The following is a 17,337-nucleotide window of genomic DNA, read 5'->3' as shown; positions in this document are numbered from 1 at the left end:
GTGGCGACGTCTTCTAGCCAAGTGCCGGCTCGCTTAGCAGTCTGACAGGATAAACAGAACTGCAGACTGCTAGGATGTGGGGTAATGAGCAAGCCAGGTCAATCGGTACACATTCACAGACTGCTAATGATGTTTGCAAAATGTCCTTTGACACTTTACCAGAGGAGCAGATATCTCTCATTTGTATCGTTCCTTGCACGTCTAGAAGCCAGGAAGGGCACACTTTACCTACTCACTCTTATTTTTTTTTATTTTTTTTCTTGACTGCTAATTAAGTTTTACAAACTATTTCATTTTCTCAACCTCCCTTGTTCTAGTTCTGCCTAATGAGGAATAAATCGGCAGGCAGTTGTACCTTTTTGGCTTGTTTGAAGTCAGTTTTTCACTCTCCCTCATATGTAGCTCTGTGACCACAAAGCTGGGGTAACAGGAGACCTGGACCCTGAATGTCAGCTTATCAGGATAGCTGGGATGAATCATTTCTGTTTAGTCTCTGCGGCAGGGTGAAATGCCATCATTACCCAGCTGCCTGTCAAATAAATTGGCAATTATAGGCTGGGAATTCAGTAAATAGCACGTTATCTTTGCAAACTGATGAGAGACGCGTGCACAGCTCAAGTGTTTGGCAAAGGGAGAGGCCCACCGGTGCGCCAATAGAGTGATGAATAGCATTAGAGGGCTGATAATGAACTCACCGAGATGGAAAAATAATAAATACGATCACTAATTTTCTATCTCCCTTGTGTTTTCTTGCAGAGCTCCGCTCCTTCCGGGTTGGGTACAGGCTACTTTGTAAGTATGCTAAACATGTAACTGCCAATTAGTCTTACAACTAGGGATATCTATCACGGATAGCAGACAAGTCTTTTATTAAGGGTTATACAGGGAAATGGATCTCCCAGAATAAAATGCGTACCAATAATCTGTTGGAATGGTGTTGCACACACACTAACGGTAGAAGAACGAATGTTCATAAGACATATATGATGTATTGAAAACTGTATTCTATTAATAATGCATGGCTTTCCAATTCCAGCTGGATATTTCTGTTATATTAACATTCACCTAGGGGGTATATAACAGGTAATACTTCATTTGCTGTTGCATTGCTTTACATTTATACTATATACTGTAGTTATGATCGGAATGCACAATTCCACAACAGGGTTTTGTCCCAGGTTAATTACACAGTTTTTAATTTGAATAAATTGAGGCTGGTTGAATCTAAAACTGGGACCGGAATGGCACACAGTAAACGAAGCTGGCCAAAGTCATAATACGGCTGTACATAATACGACAGTATCTTGTTTCAAAAGCATACCAACGCCACACCACAGTATTTGTGTCAGGAGAACTGATGATATGTTCACTTTCCAAATGGCTCTGGAAGAAACGTTTCCATGAAATCACTGCACTCTGAACTTTAGGGTGGTTACCACCCTTTCTTATCCCACTTGGGTTTGGCATCAGTTGACTTGTATGTCATTAAGTAAACTCTATGGGTTTTAAATTTCTGGCTCATTATATGTGTGACATTCATTCTTCATGGTGTAATGCTAGTTATAATCTGGAAAAGCATATAAATACTGTCTGTGGCTTTATTTTCAAATGTGCTTACTTAAAACACCATTATTTTATTACCTTACATGTACAAAATAAATGCCAGATGTTTTTGGTGGTATTTTTGTAATAAAACACAAGTCTCTAATCTAACCACTAAACATACTCTTTAAATAGAAATCAAAAAGCCATTATATGCTGGTAAAGACAGTGAGTCATGCAGTAAAATGACACTAATATAGAATATATCTAAACTAATGACTAAAGAAGTCTCAGCGAGTTGTCAGTTTTACGGTAAGCTGGATTCATCTACTTTGAGCAAAAATGCATTTTAATGGTAAAAAAAAGTAAGATTTAGTTACAGAAACATTTTTAAAAGGTTATAATTATGTACCTCAGACATCAAAATTTTAATTCCCTGTGTACCCCACAAGTGGCCAATTTGCTGTGAATTCTGAAGGTAATTGGTTAGGATATATATATATTTTGCATATATATATATATATTTGCAGTTTCAAGTTGCCCTTGTTAGCATGTAGTGTAGAATATGAAATGAAGAACATTACACCTATTATTAGCTAATTATCACTATTCCTTTTCTGAGGGTGGGGGGAGGCTAGCCTCCCTTGTTATATCAGTTAGTGTCTGAGTTGCTGTAAGATTGAATGCAAAAACAACACTTTCTGAACCAAAATGTGAGTGGTATTGACTGTGCAGCTATTTAACGATACCAGCCATTATCACAAATGCTTTCCTTTGACCTTTTAGATCTAGCATTAGATCTGCCTGTAAGATAATTTGCTAACCTTTAGAGGCATTTTGTTCCAAGCAATTTTCCAGATGTAATCAACTGTAGGCTCATTTCTGATACTGCAGGGGCCCATTGGGATAAAACTGGTCTAAAAGGCTGTGAGTGACTGACCCGACCATAAATCTCAAGCTTTAAGGCAATAGGGCCTCTGTGTGAAATACAGCGAACTGCTGGTTAAGGTTTCAGTGTAATCAGACCATGCCTTGTGTTTTTCAGTTCTAATATCCAGATGATTAGCTTGGAGTGTGGTGTTAGCAGTAACATTGATAAAAGCAGAGTTGGAATCTTCAGTAGTATGTGTCATTCAGAGTCTGGTTGTGCATTGCAGTAAAGAGGCCGCATTGTGACGTCTGGTTATCCAGACTCTACCATTTCCTGTTATCACAGGATAACCGAATTTGAAATCCCAATAAAGGTGGTTGGCAGGGTCTTGACAGCTTCATATCATTTGTAAAATGACGATGTACTTATTATTACTTGTATTCTTTTGTAAGTGTTCTATTTGAATAGATGCAAGCTTAAGGGTAAACATGAACTATACATAGCACTGAGGAGCACTTAATGTTTTTTTTTACCACATCTGTGTGATCTGAAGATGATGACCTGTGAAAAGGTTGAATTGTGTTATAGAAAGTTGAGTGCCTATTATATTGCATCTTCTTTGTCATGTTTGGCAAAATGAGAGACAAACCGATGAAATGAGTTCATCTAACTGCTGCTCTCTACCCTCGTAGTTATAATTGTGTGCACAGAGCTGGCTGCCGCGGTAGCATCTAGGATATTTACCTCCTACTGCTTTTCAATTCAAACCTTTGATGAGCATATTCCCACTACTTCTATAAAGTGGATGTCCGACTGTCTTCCCTGACTAAAGTGAGGGCTTTAAAACAGATCCTGACAATTTGTGACACAGCAGTCTATCTAAATCGCTGTTTTCCGTTGTCGTCTTGTCATCGCCTGACAAGTAAGTGTCAATCAGAGAAACATCTTCAGCACCGTGGAACATCTTTAAAGGCACCAGAGAAAGCTTTAACCAAAAGTTTTATTATGCTTTTTGATGGAACTAATCATGGTAAATGTAATCTCATTACAAATAACATAATACAGTGATCCTTGGAGATGTGCAAGCTTAGTTCTGAATTTTAATGGATGGTTGCATACTGCTGGAAATAAATTCTTCTTTAAGATTTGATTGTGTTCAGTGAATCAAAAATGGCCTGCAATTTGACATTTGTTTAGGGCTGGATAAAATGGGGATTTTTTTCCCCCAGTGCATCATACAATCCTTTCTTCAGACCAGATAGATATGAAGGCCAGTTGCATTGAAACCAGTGATGCAAACTAGTATATGGTTTTCATGGATGTCCCATAGTATGAAAGGGGATTGTACAAACTAAAAGTACTGTCATTAGCTTTATGATTATTTGATAACCACTGAGCTCAAGCTTATCAATTAATGATCTACACAGATCAGCAATGATCATTGCAAATTGCTGTTAAAGAATACAACTGTAGTTGCATGCAGGGAAGCATATGGCCTGCTAATGCTGCAGTTTCTTTACTGGGGACGCTGCACTGGATTGGATGTTGGGCGGAAGTTAATATCTTTCTGTAGGGTTTGTGGAGCCTGGTGAATCTTAAAAAGCGAGGTCAGCTTTTGATTGGACGCGAGGAGGCAGCAAGTGTGGAGGTTGCCATAGCAATCGGAGAACGTGTGGGAACAAGTTATTTCAAGGCAGAAAGATTATTTTGTCGCCGCGTGTGGGGAGTGTTAGCCAGTGGAGAGCTACTCCCTCCCTGCATGCCCTCCTAGCAGGAGCATGTCCTTCAATCACAATGCCTTGGCAGGGATGCACTTACCCCCTTGCTGTGCGCTGGAGAAAATGCAATCCATATCCCCAGGAAAACACCAGGATTCCCTGCGACCTGTGTGTGGGTATTATCTTCTTTTCTTTTGCCAACAAACAATCATAATCTCCTCTGCTGCTAACAGCTGACAAATATAACCTCTTTTTTTTATTACATACTGTTAACCGGAATGTACAGCATTTTTCTTTATAAAGCATACATATTGTAACAGTTTATTGTATACATTGTTTCAAAGTTATTAAAGGTTAAAAGGACAGTTCTATTTAAGGTTGAAATATGAGATTGTTAAAGGACTGAAGAAAATGCACAGAGCAGCTTTTGAAATGTTCACATAGTCAGAGTTTCAAGGACAGTGATATTTTAGACAAGAAAGCTCAATATTACTGTAAGTCCTCAAAAAGGAATTGTTGGTACATGCCATTTAAATACACATACCCCAAATGGTGTATATTCTACCTCAACGCTTAAAGAAAACAAAAAAAAAGCTTACAAGCTGGGTCTAATATGGCAACACTAAATAGCACCAAAAGAGGGGTTTTGGAAAGCCCTCAGCTGCCACCCCTGATTGTAGCAGGTTTGTATTCTGTTGTGTTTTCTTTAACATCTAACTGATAATCCAGCAGAGTGCTGTAGGAACGCTAGCACACTAGTGTGTTGACCTTTTGCTTCAGCGGGCTGTGCGGTTTGATACTGTGTTGAAAGTCAGGGTTCAGTCGGTTGGATTGTGCCTGGCAGGAGAGCTGCACTTCCTTAGTGACGGGGTTAGTCACTGCTCCCGAGGCGTTAACCCAAGAAATAATGCAGTGTTGCACTTCTGTACAGCCGTTGGCTGTTGATCGGGGGCAGGCTCTGTTGATATTTCAGAAAGGGATATGCAAGTTTGATTTTTGTTTCACTAACACTATATATAGTAGTGTTTCCTCCCATATCTAAATTTGAGAGACATGATTCACAATGGGCTGTTGTTGGAGGGATGCGATTAGGATCTTAGTGCAATTATACTGTTTCAATTTAATGCCTCAAAAGTGACATCTCACAGAAGGACAAAGATAAAGACAGGCATCTCTTGTGCTAAAGAATGTCCAAGGCAAGTTCCATAACAATTGGATAAGCGGTTGTCGTAATTCTAAAGTGTGGCATTTTTCTGAGAATAATACATCTCTTTAGTGTCAAGAGAAAAGCAACAGGAAGGAACGTTTACATCATTGTTCTGAGTAGATTCTGGATATTTTTCCTCTGGAAATGTTTTCTTTACTTTTGCTTCAAAATAGGGCACATGCAACAGTAGCTGTACATATTTCAATATTAAATTGTAAGGCCCATTACCCAGCCTCTACACAATGCATACAAATAGAAATATTTTATAATATGTATTGTGTATATACAAATAATTCATTAATTCTCTTGCCCACATACCTGCAAGTGGTTCTTCATTTTAGCATAACATCAAAGAAATGAGCTCAAGTTTGTGAATGTATGTGATGACAATGCGTGGTGTGGAACAGCCAGCAGACTTCACACAACACTGAAAAAAGTGTTTTTTTTTTATACTAAACACTTTTCTCTTCATCTGTGTATTACATAAAGAGAATAACCAGTTGATGGAGAAGTTGATTCGATATTCCGATTTGAAATTCATGGAAGGGATACACTTCTAGAATTCCTGGGGGATTGTTAAGGAAAGGTTATATGCTTACTATAATTCTATGAACAATTATTTGACACTGCAATATCCACAAATAAGACCCTAAAACAAACATGATGTTGTTTTATTAAAGGGCTGCGTATGATTTGTGGCATGTGCATTGCACAGAGTTATTATGTTAGGTAGGGGGTGTTGCATCACTTACGTTTCATCGCTCACTGCAATTTTTCTAAACCACAAGGCAACATCCAAAAAACATGGCTTGGAATTAGAGTTTCGGAAGATTATTATATAGACATTATTTCCCTCAGGCCATGGGCTTTAGTCAAATTCGGAAGGAGAATGAAATTGCCAGCAGTGAAAAGCAGACAGAAAGGTATGAGTTCATGAGCAGAGAAATAACATTTTCATTTGTTCTGTCCCCATGGGAAAAATTCAGCATGCCGGTAAATGGAGACAGTTATAAGAAATGAATTTTTGTCAGTGGGGATGTGATTTTAAGGCTCACTTATCCATTGGCAATTCAAACCCCAGGAATCCGAGAAATTGGCACAGAATGTAGTCTTTATGGCATACAAGTATTTTTGAAGCAGTATTTCTTAGGGGCTCTGTCAATTTTGCTTACCTTACTTAGTTTAAGAATGTCTTTGTTGCTCTAATCATTTTGTGTTATTAAATCCTCCAAGAAGGTAAAGGGTAAGGCTGAGAATCTCCTTTTAAGTGTATTCTGTATTTGGACACAAGTTTCTATTTTTTTTCTTTCTAAAAACAATGTGTTTTTTGGTTATTTTGGGATATTCTGTAAAGCTTCAGTGTTTCTTCTTTCTCACAGTGTGAATTGCAGCTCACACTGTTTTGCAAAGTGTGCTGAATCACACGGTGCATGGGGAAATAATGAACCCATAAAGCAATATTGCCTCACACAATGTTTAAGCTCTTTAAAATAAAAGTAATTTGTTTCTTACATTTTATGCAATTGCAATGCATTTACATGATGTATTATTTTATATTGCCTTGTCCCTTATGTGTTAATATTCCGTAAGCTCTTTTTTTATTAAGTTGTAAAAGGTCGCCTTTCATCCTATTTCAACAGTCTTCTAATTAAGACCATTGTCTTCAATTTAATATCATATGACAGAGAGCATAAGTGTCCAAGTTGGAATTCTCTCCCCCTTGTTTTTAAAACAGCTACAAACTGAAATGAACTGGCATCTCAGACCATTGAATTGAATGGAAAAACAAGGGCTGGACTCAAACCATGCGGTTCAAAGAGAAGTTTTCTTATCATTCAACTAAAGAGCAAGCTCTGTAGTCGAGAGTTAAGAATGTGATGCTGATGTCAGTATTATTAACTCATCAGCTGCTAGGAGGAGATTCATTTCATACCCCACCCCCACACCGCTTAATCAAAGCTCGTTCTCAAGTGTCAACAAGATTTCAACGTCGCGCTCGTAACCACGACAACTCACCGTCCCCCAGGATTCAGAGCGACTTTAGAGAATCACGTGTCTCACAAGCCGTCATGCGTACTACAGCTATGATGCAAAGAACATGGATATTTAATGACCTGGTTCAGCCACAGGGGTCAGGATGCTTCCCGTAGGGCGCCGCTGTAATGAATTGGCATCTCCGCTCATTGAATTCAATGGAAAGGCAAGGGCTGGGCACGAACCCGGTTTGAAGACAAATGCTTTACCATTGAACTGAAGAGCAAACCGTGCAGTCGAGAGGCAAGTACAGATCGTATGCTGATGTCTGATTTATTAACTCAGCAGCTGCTAGAAGGAGATCCATTGCAAACCCTGCCAATCTTTAAAACACTTGAAATCCAGCCTGTTTTCAGAATGAACTTTAATAATTTGCTGTTATATTAAATGTCCTGATAACTCTGGGTTATGAATGGTTTTGCAGGATACTTTAGGAATAATGTAATCCGCTTGCATGAACAGTGCTTAAATTATTTCCAAAATAAACGAGCAGCCATCAACGCAATGCATCATTTCAATTTTTAACCACTTCCAGTCCCTGTTTGTTGATAAATGATATTATTACATTTAGCTTTATTATTGTCTAAGCTGTAATGCAGTGCTCATGAAGCAAAGAGAATGTAGCGGAGTAATGTGTAGCAATTGATTAGTGCGAGTCAGTTTATCAGATTGTGCTTGTCCCCTTATTTAGAGCAACTAGAATGAACATTTCCCCTGCTCTTAGTTTCCACAATGGAATGTGTTTAGACCTTTTCATTAAAAACATGCAATGTTTTTGTAATGGTACACTTGACAATGGTGACAATGCGATATTAATCACAATACATCTAAATGGTGACAATGCGATATTAATCATGATACATCTCATGATAATAAATAAATAATGTGAGGGACTATTTTGATAAAAGGCAGATCCTACATTTTGTGAGACGTGTCAGACTCTTCTAGTTCTTTTGTCTATTTAACAAGTGGATGCAAGCTGTAAATTAGTAGTAATGTAATATTCACAATTGTGTACTGTATAATGTGATGATAAATGCACAGAAATGCCAAATCCGACAGTAAAACTAATGTCTGATTCAATTGATTGTAGCCCTTCATAAGGTGTTATTAGACTGATACAGCTGGTCACTGTTTTATTTTGTAAGCCATCTCTCTAATTGCATTACATTAGCACTGTACTGTAGCCCAGCCATCAGACTGCTCTCAGTGTAAAGCGTGCTATGTGAAAAGTAATGTACTGTAACTTGTTATGTATGCAGAGTGGGAGTAATAATAAGTGGTCCAAGGACATTAAATCAATTAAATGTTCTTGCAGTTCAGCGAATTATATCCCAAAGCTGTTTTATCTCAGTCTTATCCGTTGGCATGTAGAGTTGTCTCCTACTTTGTCCCTAGTTTGATGATTGTTGGTATTGCCCCAGAAATTGAATAAGTATATACCATAAGAGGATTCATGTTTCCTAAGAAACCCACAGCCCTTTTATTCTTTCTTAATGAAAAGCACTGAGTTTTTTGTAGACTTCCGTTGATTTGGGGAGACATATCCTATCTTTAGGTTTACTGCATGTAAATATAAGAGGAACAGCAGTGTGGAGTAGTGGTTAGGGCTCTGGACTCTTGACCGGAGTGTCGTGGGTTCAGTCCCAGGTGGGGGACACTGCTGCTGTACTCTTGAGCAAGGTACTTTAACTAGATTGCTCCAGTAAAAACCCAACTGTATAAATGGGTAATTGTATGTAACAATAATGTGATATCTTCTAACAATTGTAAGTCGCCCTGGATAAGGGCGTCTGCTAAGAAATTAATAATAATAATAATAATAATAATAATAATAATAATAATAATAATAATAATAAAGGAACAAAGATTAGTCTTGTGTAGTCTATACATTATTTGACAGCAGCCTTGTATCAAGTGGGTACAGTGTGCTGAACCAAATATCTTCCATAATATATGTCAAACAGCTGTTTTTTTTCATTGCTGTTTAGTAGTGATATGGGGACTGGGGGTACTTGAGCTCATGACCTACTGTATTTGCCAAAATCAATACCAGAGAAAATTCTGTTTTCGCATTACTCCTACCTTTATAGAAATCAATTTAGGGTATTCATCAAACACATTCTCTGCACTCTTCTCCCTCGTTGTTGGGCAGCATGATTAAAATGGTTTTGTAATCAGTGTCAGTGTTAATGATTTAACGATGTGGAGTTGTATGGAACTGATGCCAGTTGAGATCATTTAAAGATATGTTAGTTTAATTTATAGGTTTTAAAAAGCAAGCAAGTAGGCAAATAAAAAAAATACTTTTACTTTTAAAATTGAATTATCGTCCACCTTGTTTTTTGGAGGGGGCATTTAAAGACACTTCAGGTGTTGAGAATTAACACATTTTTTGCTTCATAAAGTCAAATGAAACCTGCTGAATAATGTTATTCAAACGTAATTATTTACTGTATTTATGTTCTCTCATTTGAATTTGCTCTTAGTTACGCCTGATTTTATTGTATTTTATAACTGCTCTTATCTATAATGTGATTCTTTGTAATGTGACACTTTGTAACAACTGTAAATCGCCCTGGATTATTATTATTATTATTATTATTATTATTATTATTATTATTATTATTATTATTATTTATTTCTTAGCAGACGCCCTTATCCAGGGCGACTTACAATCGTAAGCAAATACATTTCAAGTGTTACAGTACAAGTAATAATACAATAAGAGCAAGATAAGTACAATGACTTTGGTTCAAGCAAGTACAAGTGCGACAAAATACAATTCAGTAATACAGCAGATAACAGTGACAGTGATAGTTACATCAGGATATGATTAACTACAAAATACTACAGATTAAACACTTGGCAGATTACAGTACTCTGAAGTACAGGATTAAATGCAGTAAAATAGGGTTCTGATAAGAGCAAAATAAAGCACATTTACATGAAGGGTGATAGTGTCCCAGGATACAAACAGAGGAGTTCTACAGGTGCTGTCTGAAGAGGTGAGTCTTAAGGAGGCGCCGGAACGTGGTCAGGGACTGGGCGGTCCTGACATCTGTAGGAAGGTCATTCCACCACTGCGGAGCGAGGGTGGAGAAGGAGCGGGCTCTGGAGGCAGGGGAGCGTAGAGGAGGTAGAGCCAGTCTTCTAGTGCAGGCGGAGCGGAGAGGTCGAGTGGGGGTGTAGGGAGAGATGAGGGTCTGGAGGTAGCTGGATGCAGTCTGGTCAAGGCATCTGTAGGCTAGTACAAGAGTCTTGAACTGGATGCGAGCGGTGATCGGTAGCCAGTGGAGTGAGCGGAGTAGTGGAGTTGCGTGGGAGAAGTGAGGCAGAGAGAACACCAGGCGGGCAGCGGAGTTCTGGATGAGCTGGGGACGCAGGGAGGCCAGCCAGGAGGGAGCTGCAGTCGTTACACTTGTCTGCTAAGAAATAAATGATAACAATAATAAAAAAGGAAACAGATCAGCTTGAACAAGCGGCCGTAGAGAAGTTTCCTGTCTTGTGACCATGGCTTTCACTGCAAACAAAAGGCATGGCAGTGAGAGAAGGGAATTGCTGTCATCTTTATTCCCCTTCCGTTGCACAATGCCATCGACATCTTGTCCTGGTGTGCAATCATAGGAAAAAAAAAAAAATCTATAAAAATCTTTTTTTTTTTAACACAGCAGAAGCCAGTTGCTGCACAGTTACCTAACCTACAGTACATAACCCAATTAAAGGTTGCTATGATCTCCAGTGTGCTTTTATATACCCACGCTGGGGAGGAAAAAACACCCAGCAAGGGCCCTCCACAGTCCTCCTAATACCGCAGTGTAACTGATGGGCAGTGCAGTTTGGCACGGACGGCCCTGTCAGGGATTTGCAGAGCTTAACCTCTTGCTGGCTTCTGCGTTGAGGGTCAGGAAGGTCAGGAAGAGTGGAATTAGCCAGGCTAAGGATAACATCTCATTCAAAGCCTCATCCAATTACGGTCTTATTTCCTACTGACTAAGATCAATGCATTAAAGCATTCAGACATGCTCTAAGCCTCGGGGAAAATTGTTGTTGTTGCAAAACCTGCCAGGGCTGCATGCTGCCCCTAATGACTTCATGTAAACTATAGTCTATACACCAGGAATATTGTAAAAACAAAATTGTTTCACAGATTTTAGGATCGGATACAGACAGTACAGTGGCTAAAAGTGTATTTGATTAATTAATAGTGACTAAAATGGTTCTGCAGTGACCTCAGACACGGTTTTATAGTGTATGTAATATGTGTTCCACTCCTAAGCACTGCACAGCAGCCTGAGAAACCCACAGGAGACTCCTCTTTCTTCAAGAGTTCAGCGTGGTTTAAGCAGTTTACGCAAGTCACAGCGTAATCACGTACTCACTGCACCGTGCTACGCGACCTGTCTTGCTCTGAAAAGCGATCTTTGAAAATACTGTATCCCAATTAAACGAAGTGACGTCCCAATTAAACGACATAAATGGGAAGAGCCGTCTCCCAGAGTTGTATCCCATTTAAGCCGAAATCCCGATTTATCAGTATCCCAATTAGGCGCCGCCGACTGTAATGTAATATATACACAAGGCTTCAAGTGCGGTGTAAGGGCGATTTTTATTGAGGCGTAGATACTTTGAGGTACGGGAAGTGCACCACTCCAGAGGTGAAGGGGTTAACAATTTAATGCAGGATTATAGATTCAGCAAATTAAAGCCACTGGAGTTTGTGATTTTATTCCTGCGTTTGTACATTGACATACAGTACTACTGCTGCATGAAGAGAGAGAAATTGAATGCAGCCACATTTCTAATCACTATCCTTCTAAAGAGTTAATGAGTAAGCAGGCAGTTGCAGCTTTAAGAAGTGCTGGCAGTAGGGGGTGGTGAAGCCGCAGCAGTGGGATTTCGACTGGCTCTGCTGTGGGGTGAGCACAGTCTCCTCAGTGCTGACTAGATTAGGTTTTTGGGGGCAGAGCGGCAGTCTGTTTGGAAAAATATCACAGCCCATTAGTTAGGAGCAATGAAATGGAGACAACTTCAGGGACTCCATTAAGCACGCTGTGTTTAGGCAGACAGCCCCTCTCGGCATGGTGTGCTAGGGATTGTGCACAGAGAAATAATTGGACTGGGGAAATCAACTGGGTTTCAGTGGCACTGATGGGGGTTTCAGACAGAAAATGAGAACAGTCCTTTTTTTGTTAGCTGTTTTGGCTGTTTGAAATACAAGAATACAATATATTGTCGTATTTTTTTTGTTAGGTTTACCTTGAAATTACATTTGATCATGATGGTTTCAAGACTTTCAGAATATATAAAAAAGTAACTTCAGTGGGAAATGAATTAATATTTTAGTGTGATTGTATTGCCTTTATTAATATAAGAATAGGCTATGGATTTCAGAATGTATGTACATTATTAAGGGCTGAATCTCATTAAAAGGTTGAAATTCACTGATGCAAAAAAAGTACTAAAATGTATTTTACTCTTTACCTTAACTAAAATCGGTATAGAATTACGACTTCAAATCACCCAGTTACAGATGCACTTGTGACAGATATACAGTAACCCCAGGGGATGTGAGAATGGCAGGCAGGTGCGTTACTGGGTAATAAAAGTTGAATTTTTACTGATTGGAGAAAGCTTTTTGAATTAAAGTGTATAGTACTCCGTGTTACTGCCTTTAAGACATGCATTTGTAATTCTGAAAGCAAAATCAGGGACACATCTGAGTAAGACTTCCCTCAATTATCAAATTAAGTGGATGGCTTTCCAGTAGAAATGGCTTTGGTCTCCTTAGTCTAATGCAAAGCCCCTGTCTCTAAGGTATTGTAGTCGTTAATCCACTGCACCACTGAATACCATAGAGACCAGATGGAAGCTTGCAGCTGTGGTCATCTAAATGAACAATTGTTAGTCTACAGTAAATACAGTATAATGGTAGAAACTATTTCCATATATTCAATATAACAAATGTTTGTTTTTTTTAATATCTTTCTCAAACATAAAAATCTTTTTTTGGCTTTAATTCCTCAACATACCAATTAAAGCCCTAAAATAAATCGATGCAGTCAACTACTGCATAGAAAATCCATCTCCTTCAATCGTTGGCTAAATCCTTCGAGTGGTGAAATGTTTTATATGTTTTCAAATACTGTCAACGAGCCTTTGCTGGCCAGGAACTGATACAGGGTTTCGGAGAATTCGGAACGAGAAACGATAAAATGAAAAGCTTTGGGAAATGGTTTTCTGTGAAGTCAGTGATGGGTAGCCTTTCAGTGTCTTTTATAAAAGGAAATTGCATTCTCCAGTGGATTTAGGATGACATTTCCGGGCTCCCTGGGAAGCTCTTAGCTTGACTGCAAATGTTATCTAAATTCAAAGGGCCCCCTGGATCAACCCTCAGCTGACTATGGCAAAAAAGAGCCTTTGTCAGCTCTTGTCTCTGCTACCTGGAAGAGGGCGAAATGAAAAAGGCAGTCACTTGAAACGGCCACGATAAGATCTAATCAGCCGTCCCGACGTCCATTTAGCTCACACTGTAACATTTCAGGCGCCTCTCGGCCTGGGCCTCGCGAGGGACGGCTCATGTCATTCCTAGCATTTTTCCCTTTGAACACATCATTTCCCGGCGAATGCAGGATTTATTCCCTAGCTAAACCCGTCTTGACAGGTTTGTTATCTGTTCACCCGGTCGGCAAGCCCTGGAGAGTTGGAGTGTAGCTGTTAGGAAAGAAGAACTGAGAAGCAGGGCAAGTAAATGTCATGCAAGCCACCAAGGATGGATATTGTAGCTGCTGGCTACCTGGGAGAGTATCTTTTCTGTCTGTTTTACAGTCCGTGCTTCATGTAAGATGGCAGTCTCCACTGGACTGTTTAGTATTGATTGAGTCAGTGTTGTGTTCTAGTCTCTTTAGGATGCCTTTGCTGTTTTAATATACTGTAAATAATTAAAGGAAGGAATTATATATGTATATACAGCTATGGCCAAAAGTTTTGAATTATCTAGAATTTTTGAACAATTTTTACAAAGCGGTATGTAATGCAATATGTTAACGTAACATTATTCGGCAGGTTTCTTTCGACGATGAAGCAAAATGAATTAATTATATAGGATTATAGTTATATAATTATATTATAACTTTTGGCCATAGCTGTATATATATACACAATGCCTTTTATATTTTTATATGACTTTTATACTTCCCAATATAAAGCTGTTGCTGTATGACATTTTATAACCTTCACAATATATTGTATTCACAGATTAATTGCCAATAACCCTTCCAAGCTGAAATGATTCTGTAATTGCATCGAGTGCATGTTGTTGTAGTATTGATCTCACAACCAAACTTCCCAAAGAAACACAGCAAGACTGGTCTGTTTGGGTTGACTTACTTTGCTTGTCAAGGATTGAGTTGAAGTGAATGACCTCTTCCCTCAAATAGAGCTTAATCTTTGCTAACTTTAAAGATCATTCCAACTGTTTGATTGCTCATTGTGTGTTTACTGAGGAACCATGCAAAAGTCAACACATGGGAAAGATTTATTTAAAAATATGCGTTCATATTAGTATTGCTGAGCTATTATATTTAATAAGTCTCAGTCTGTTATCATTTGGATATGGAATTAGTAACGTGTGTGCTTTTTTTTTTTTTTTTTACTAATGTGGAAAATGTTGTAATTGCATTCTAAGGAGTTTAGAAATATTTCTTTGCGCTATTCTGCATTGAAGTTACTCAGAATTGCATGCAGGCTAAGTGTGGTGTAATGAATTCCAGAGAAGCAGGGTCGAGGATGAAAGCAATTATTTTCTTTAGAGATCATTTTTATGTCTCTTAATTTTTGTAAGTAAGGAAATTGAATCAGTTGAATGTTACTTTGGTTTGAAAGTGATAAAGGAAACCCAAAAAATACTGGAAGGGTGGACACATTATATTATGTTTGACATCTCATGTATTCTAAACTGTTTGGTTTTTAAAATCTGCACATCTTCTCTAAAGATTTACCCTATAAACCATGAAATAGCATTTCTACATGGTCACAGTGTATGCATCTGATATCTCCCACTACAGATAATGTTTTTCATGGAAGAAATTATTGCTTAAATAGGGTTTTGTCGGAAAACTATTTCGAGCCTGCTTACAGTATTTAAAACTGTTTTAATAAACGTTTGTATTCTGTTTAAAATTCCACTTGTTTTAGAGTGAGTTTTTATGAAGTTCATTCATAGTCGTACACTTTGCTCCAATGAGGGCAAGCAGGCCCCAGGTCTTTTAATTCTACAGACCTTCTGTTTATGGACAGGCATTCGACCTTAAGGCATGGTTGGACTGTGTTTATTCAAGTGCCGTTTATTTTTCAATGACAGCAATAGCTTTCTTCAGACTAAATGGACTTCTGTACACCATGGTAGCAAACAGCATGCAGTTGTTGGCTATCATTTAATTGAGATCTATTCAATTTCATTTCTAAGTATTTACAATCTTAAAGGTGTTCATAAATCCTGGTTGTTTTTCGGAATGCTACGAGATTGGAATTCCATTAATCCAATTTTTTTTTTTTTTACAAAGAAAAAAAAGATTTAGGTCGTTTTAAAACTGGATGCCTGAAATAAGCAGCAGTGTAGCCAGGCACTGCAGGATTGAGAAATGGCTGCATCTTTGTGCGCATCACAGACAGGGAGTCTGCTAATTAAGTGTGCCGAGGGGGCTGTGCCAGGGGGTTGGGGTAAAAGCATTTTCACCTGACCGTTTTGGGTCAATATTTTCATTACAAGGCTGTGAGTTTTGTTTGGGCATCAATTGGTCCTACCATTCCACTGTGCCATGCTTCGCTTTATAAATCTGAGAATATCCACACGAGTTTACTGGAGAGGCAAAGCACAACGACCCTGTACCTGAAAGGTGTCATTTGCAATGTAGCTGACTTTCTCTGACCAGGAGTCTCATTTGTTAGTTTGTCAGAGTGTTTCATGACAGCGAAGTAAAGAGAAGGTCTCAGGGGTGTAACATAGGGAATCCTTAATAGAAACACTTTGCCATTTCGTTTTTAAAACAACACTGTGACATTTTAAGCCTATAAATTATTGCGAGGGAATTGTATTGAGGTTCTTGTATCGTTTAGTTCAGAGGGCGTTTAGTGGTTGTTTAAATGCTTGGGTGTGTAATGTGGTTGGATATTAGTTAAAATAAATTATGCATACCTGAAATCCTCTGTTGGTTAAAAAGAGCTAGTATGGGTTTCTAATTCAAATGTTATTATATATGAACTGAACGCAGTTCCTATTGAATTCATGTGTAAATTATATGTTCATATTGCACTCTTAGAACAGTGTGACCGTAAGCAGTTATTTTGATAAGTGATATGGTAGACTTAGGTTTTTGACATGTTATTTTACAATCCCTTTTGGGATCTGGGTTCTGGAGGAGAAGGCAGATATTTGGTTGGGAAGGCATGCATGTAAAAGTTTAAAATATTAAAGAGCTCCTTTTCAAAGGATTTGTTTCAGAAGGCGTGCTGTGCTGTGCTGTAATTTGTATCCCTGTACAGTATTTAAACCCAACATTCTTGAAGTGTAATGTGTTCCTTCGCTGCTAGGGATATTAACATTTAATGTGTATAAATTGAACTAAAATGATAAAATCTGATTTTAATTGTGTGCTTAATAATATAATATAGGCTCCAAATACGACACTAGGGCATTTAATTGATCAACGGAGCTAATACTGCTTACAAAGACCACTACACTAATTTCACTGCCAACCTCAACTGGACTCTAACCATGGTCTACAAGCGTGCAAGGCTAGCGCATCAAGCCACTGTGCCACTCCAACACTGTGCAGCATCAAATTCTGAACAAAAGAACAGTGTTTCATCTGTTACTATACAGACACAACATCAAGGACTCTGTGACAACATACCACTAAAGAATACACTGTACCTTTAAACTCCGTAATGAATAAAGCCCCCAA

General features: G+C 38.5%; 1 protein-coding gene across 14 annotated transcripts in view; it reads left to right on the top strand.

Annotated features, from left to right (window-relative positions):
• LOC117430738 (autism susceptibility gene 2 protein-like) overlaps positions 1–17,337 on the top strand; it is a 285,529-nt gene that overhangs the window by 113,280 nt on the left and 154,912 nt on the right. For all 14 annotated transcript variants that reach the window (XM_059000560.1, XM_059000564.1, XM_059000558.1 and 11 more), the window contains one exon: positions 757–792. In XM_059000560.1, the coding sequence (XP_058856543.1) occupies positions 757–792 (36 nt within the window). The remainder of the gene's footprint in view (positions 1–756; positions 793–17,337) is intronic.

Source organism: Acipenser ruthenus, chromosome 26 (assembly GCF_902713425.1).
Source record: "Acipenser ruthenus chromosome 26, fAciRut3.2 maternal haplotype, whole genome shotgun sequence".
Taxonomy (NCBI): Eukaryota; Metazoa; Chordata; class Actinopteri; order Acipenseriformes; family Acipenseridae; genus Acipenser; species Acipenser ruthenus.
The sequence above is the reverse complement of the archived record's forward strand: the minus strand, read 5'-3'. Positions and strand labels throughout refer to the sequence as shown.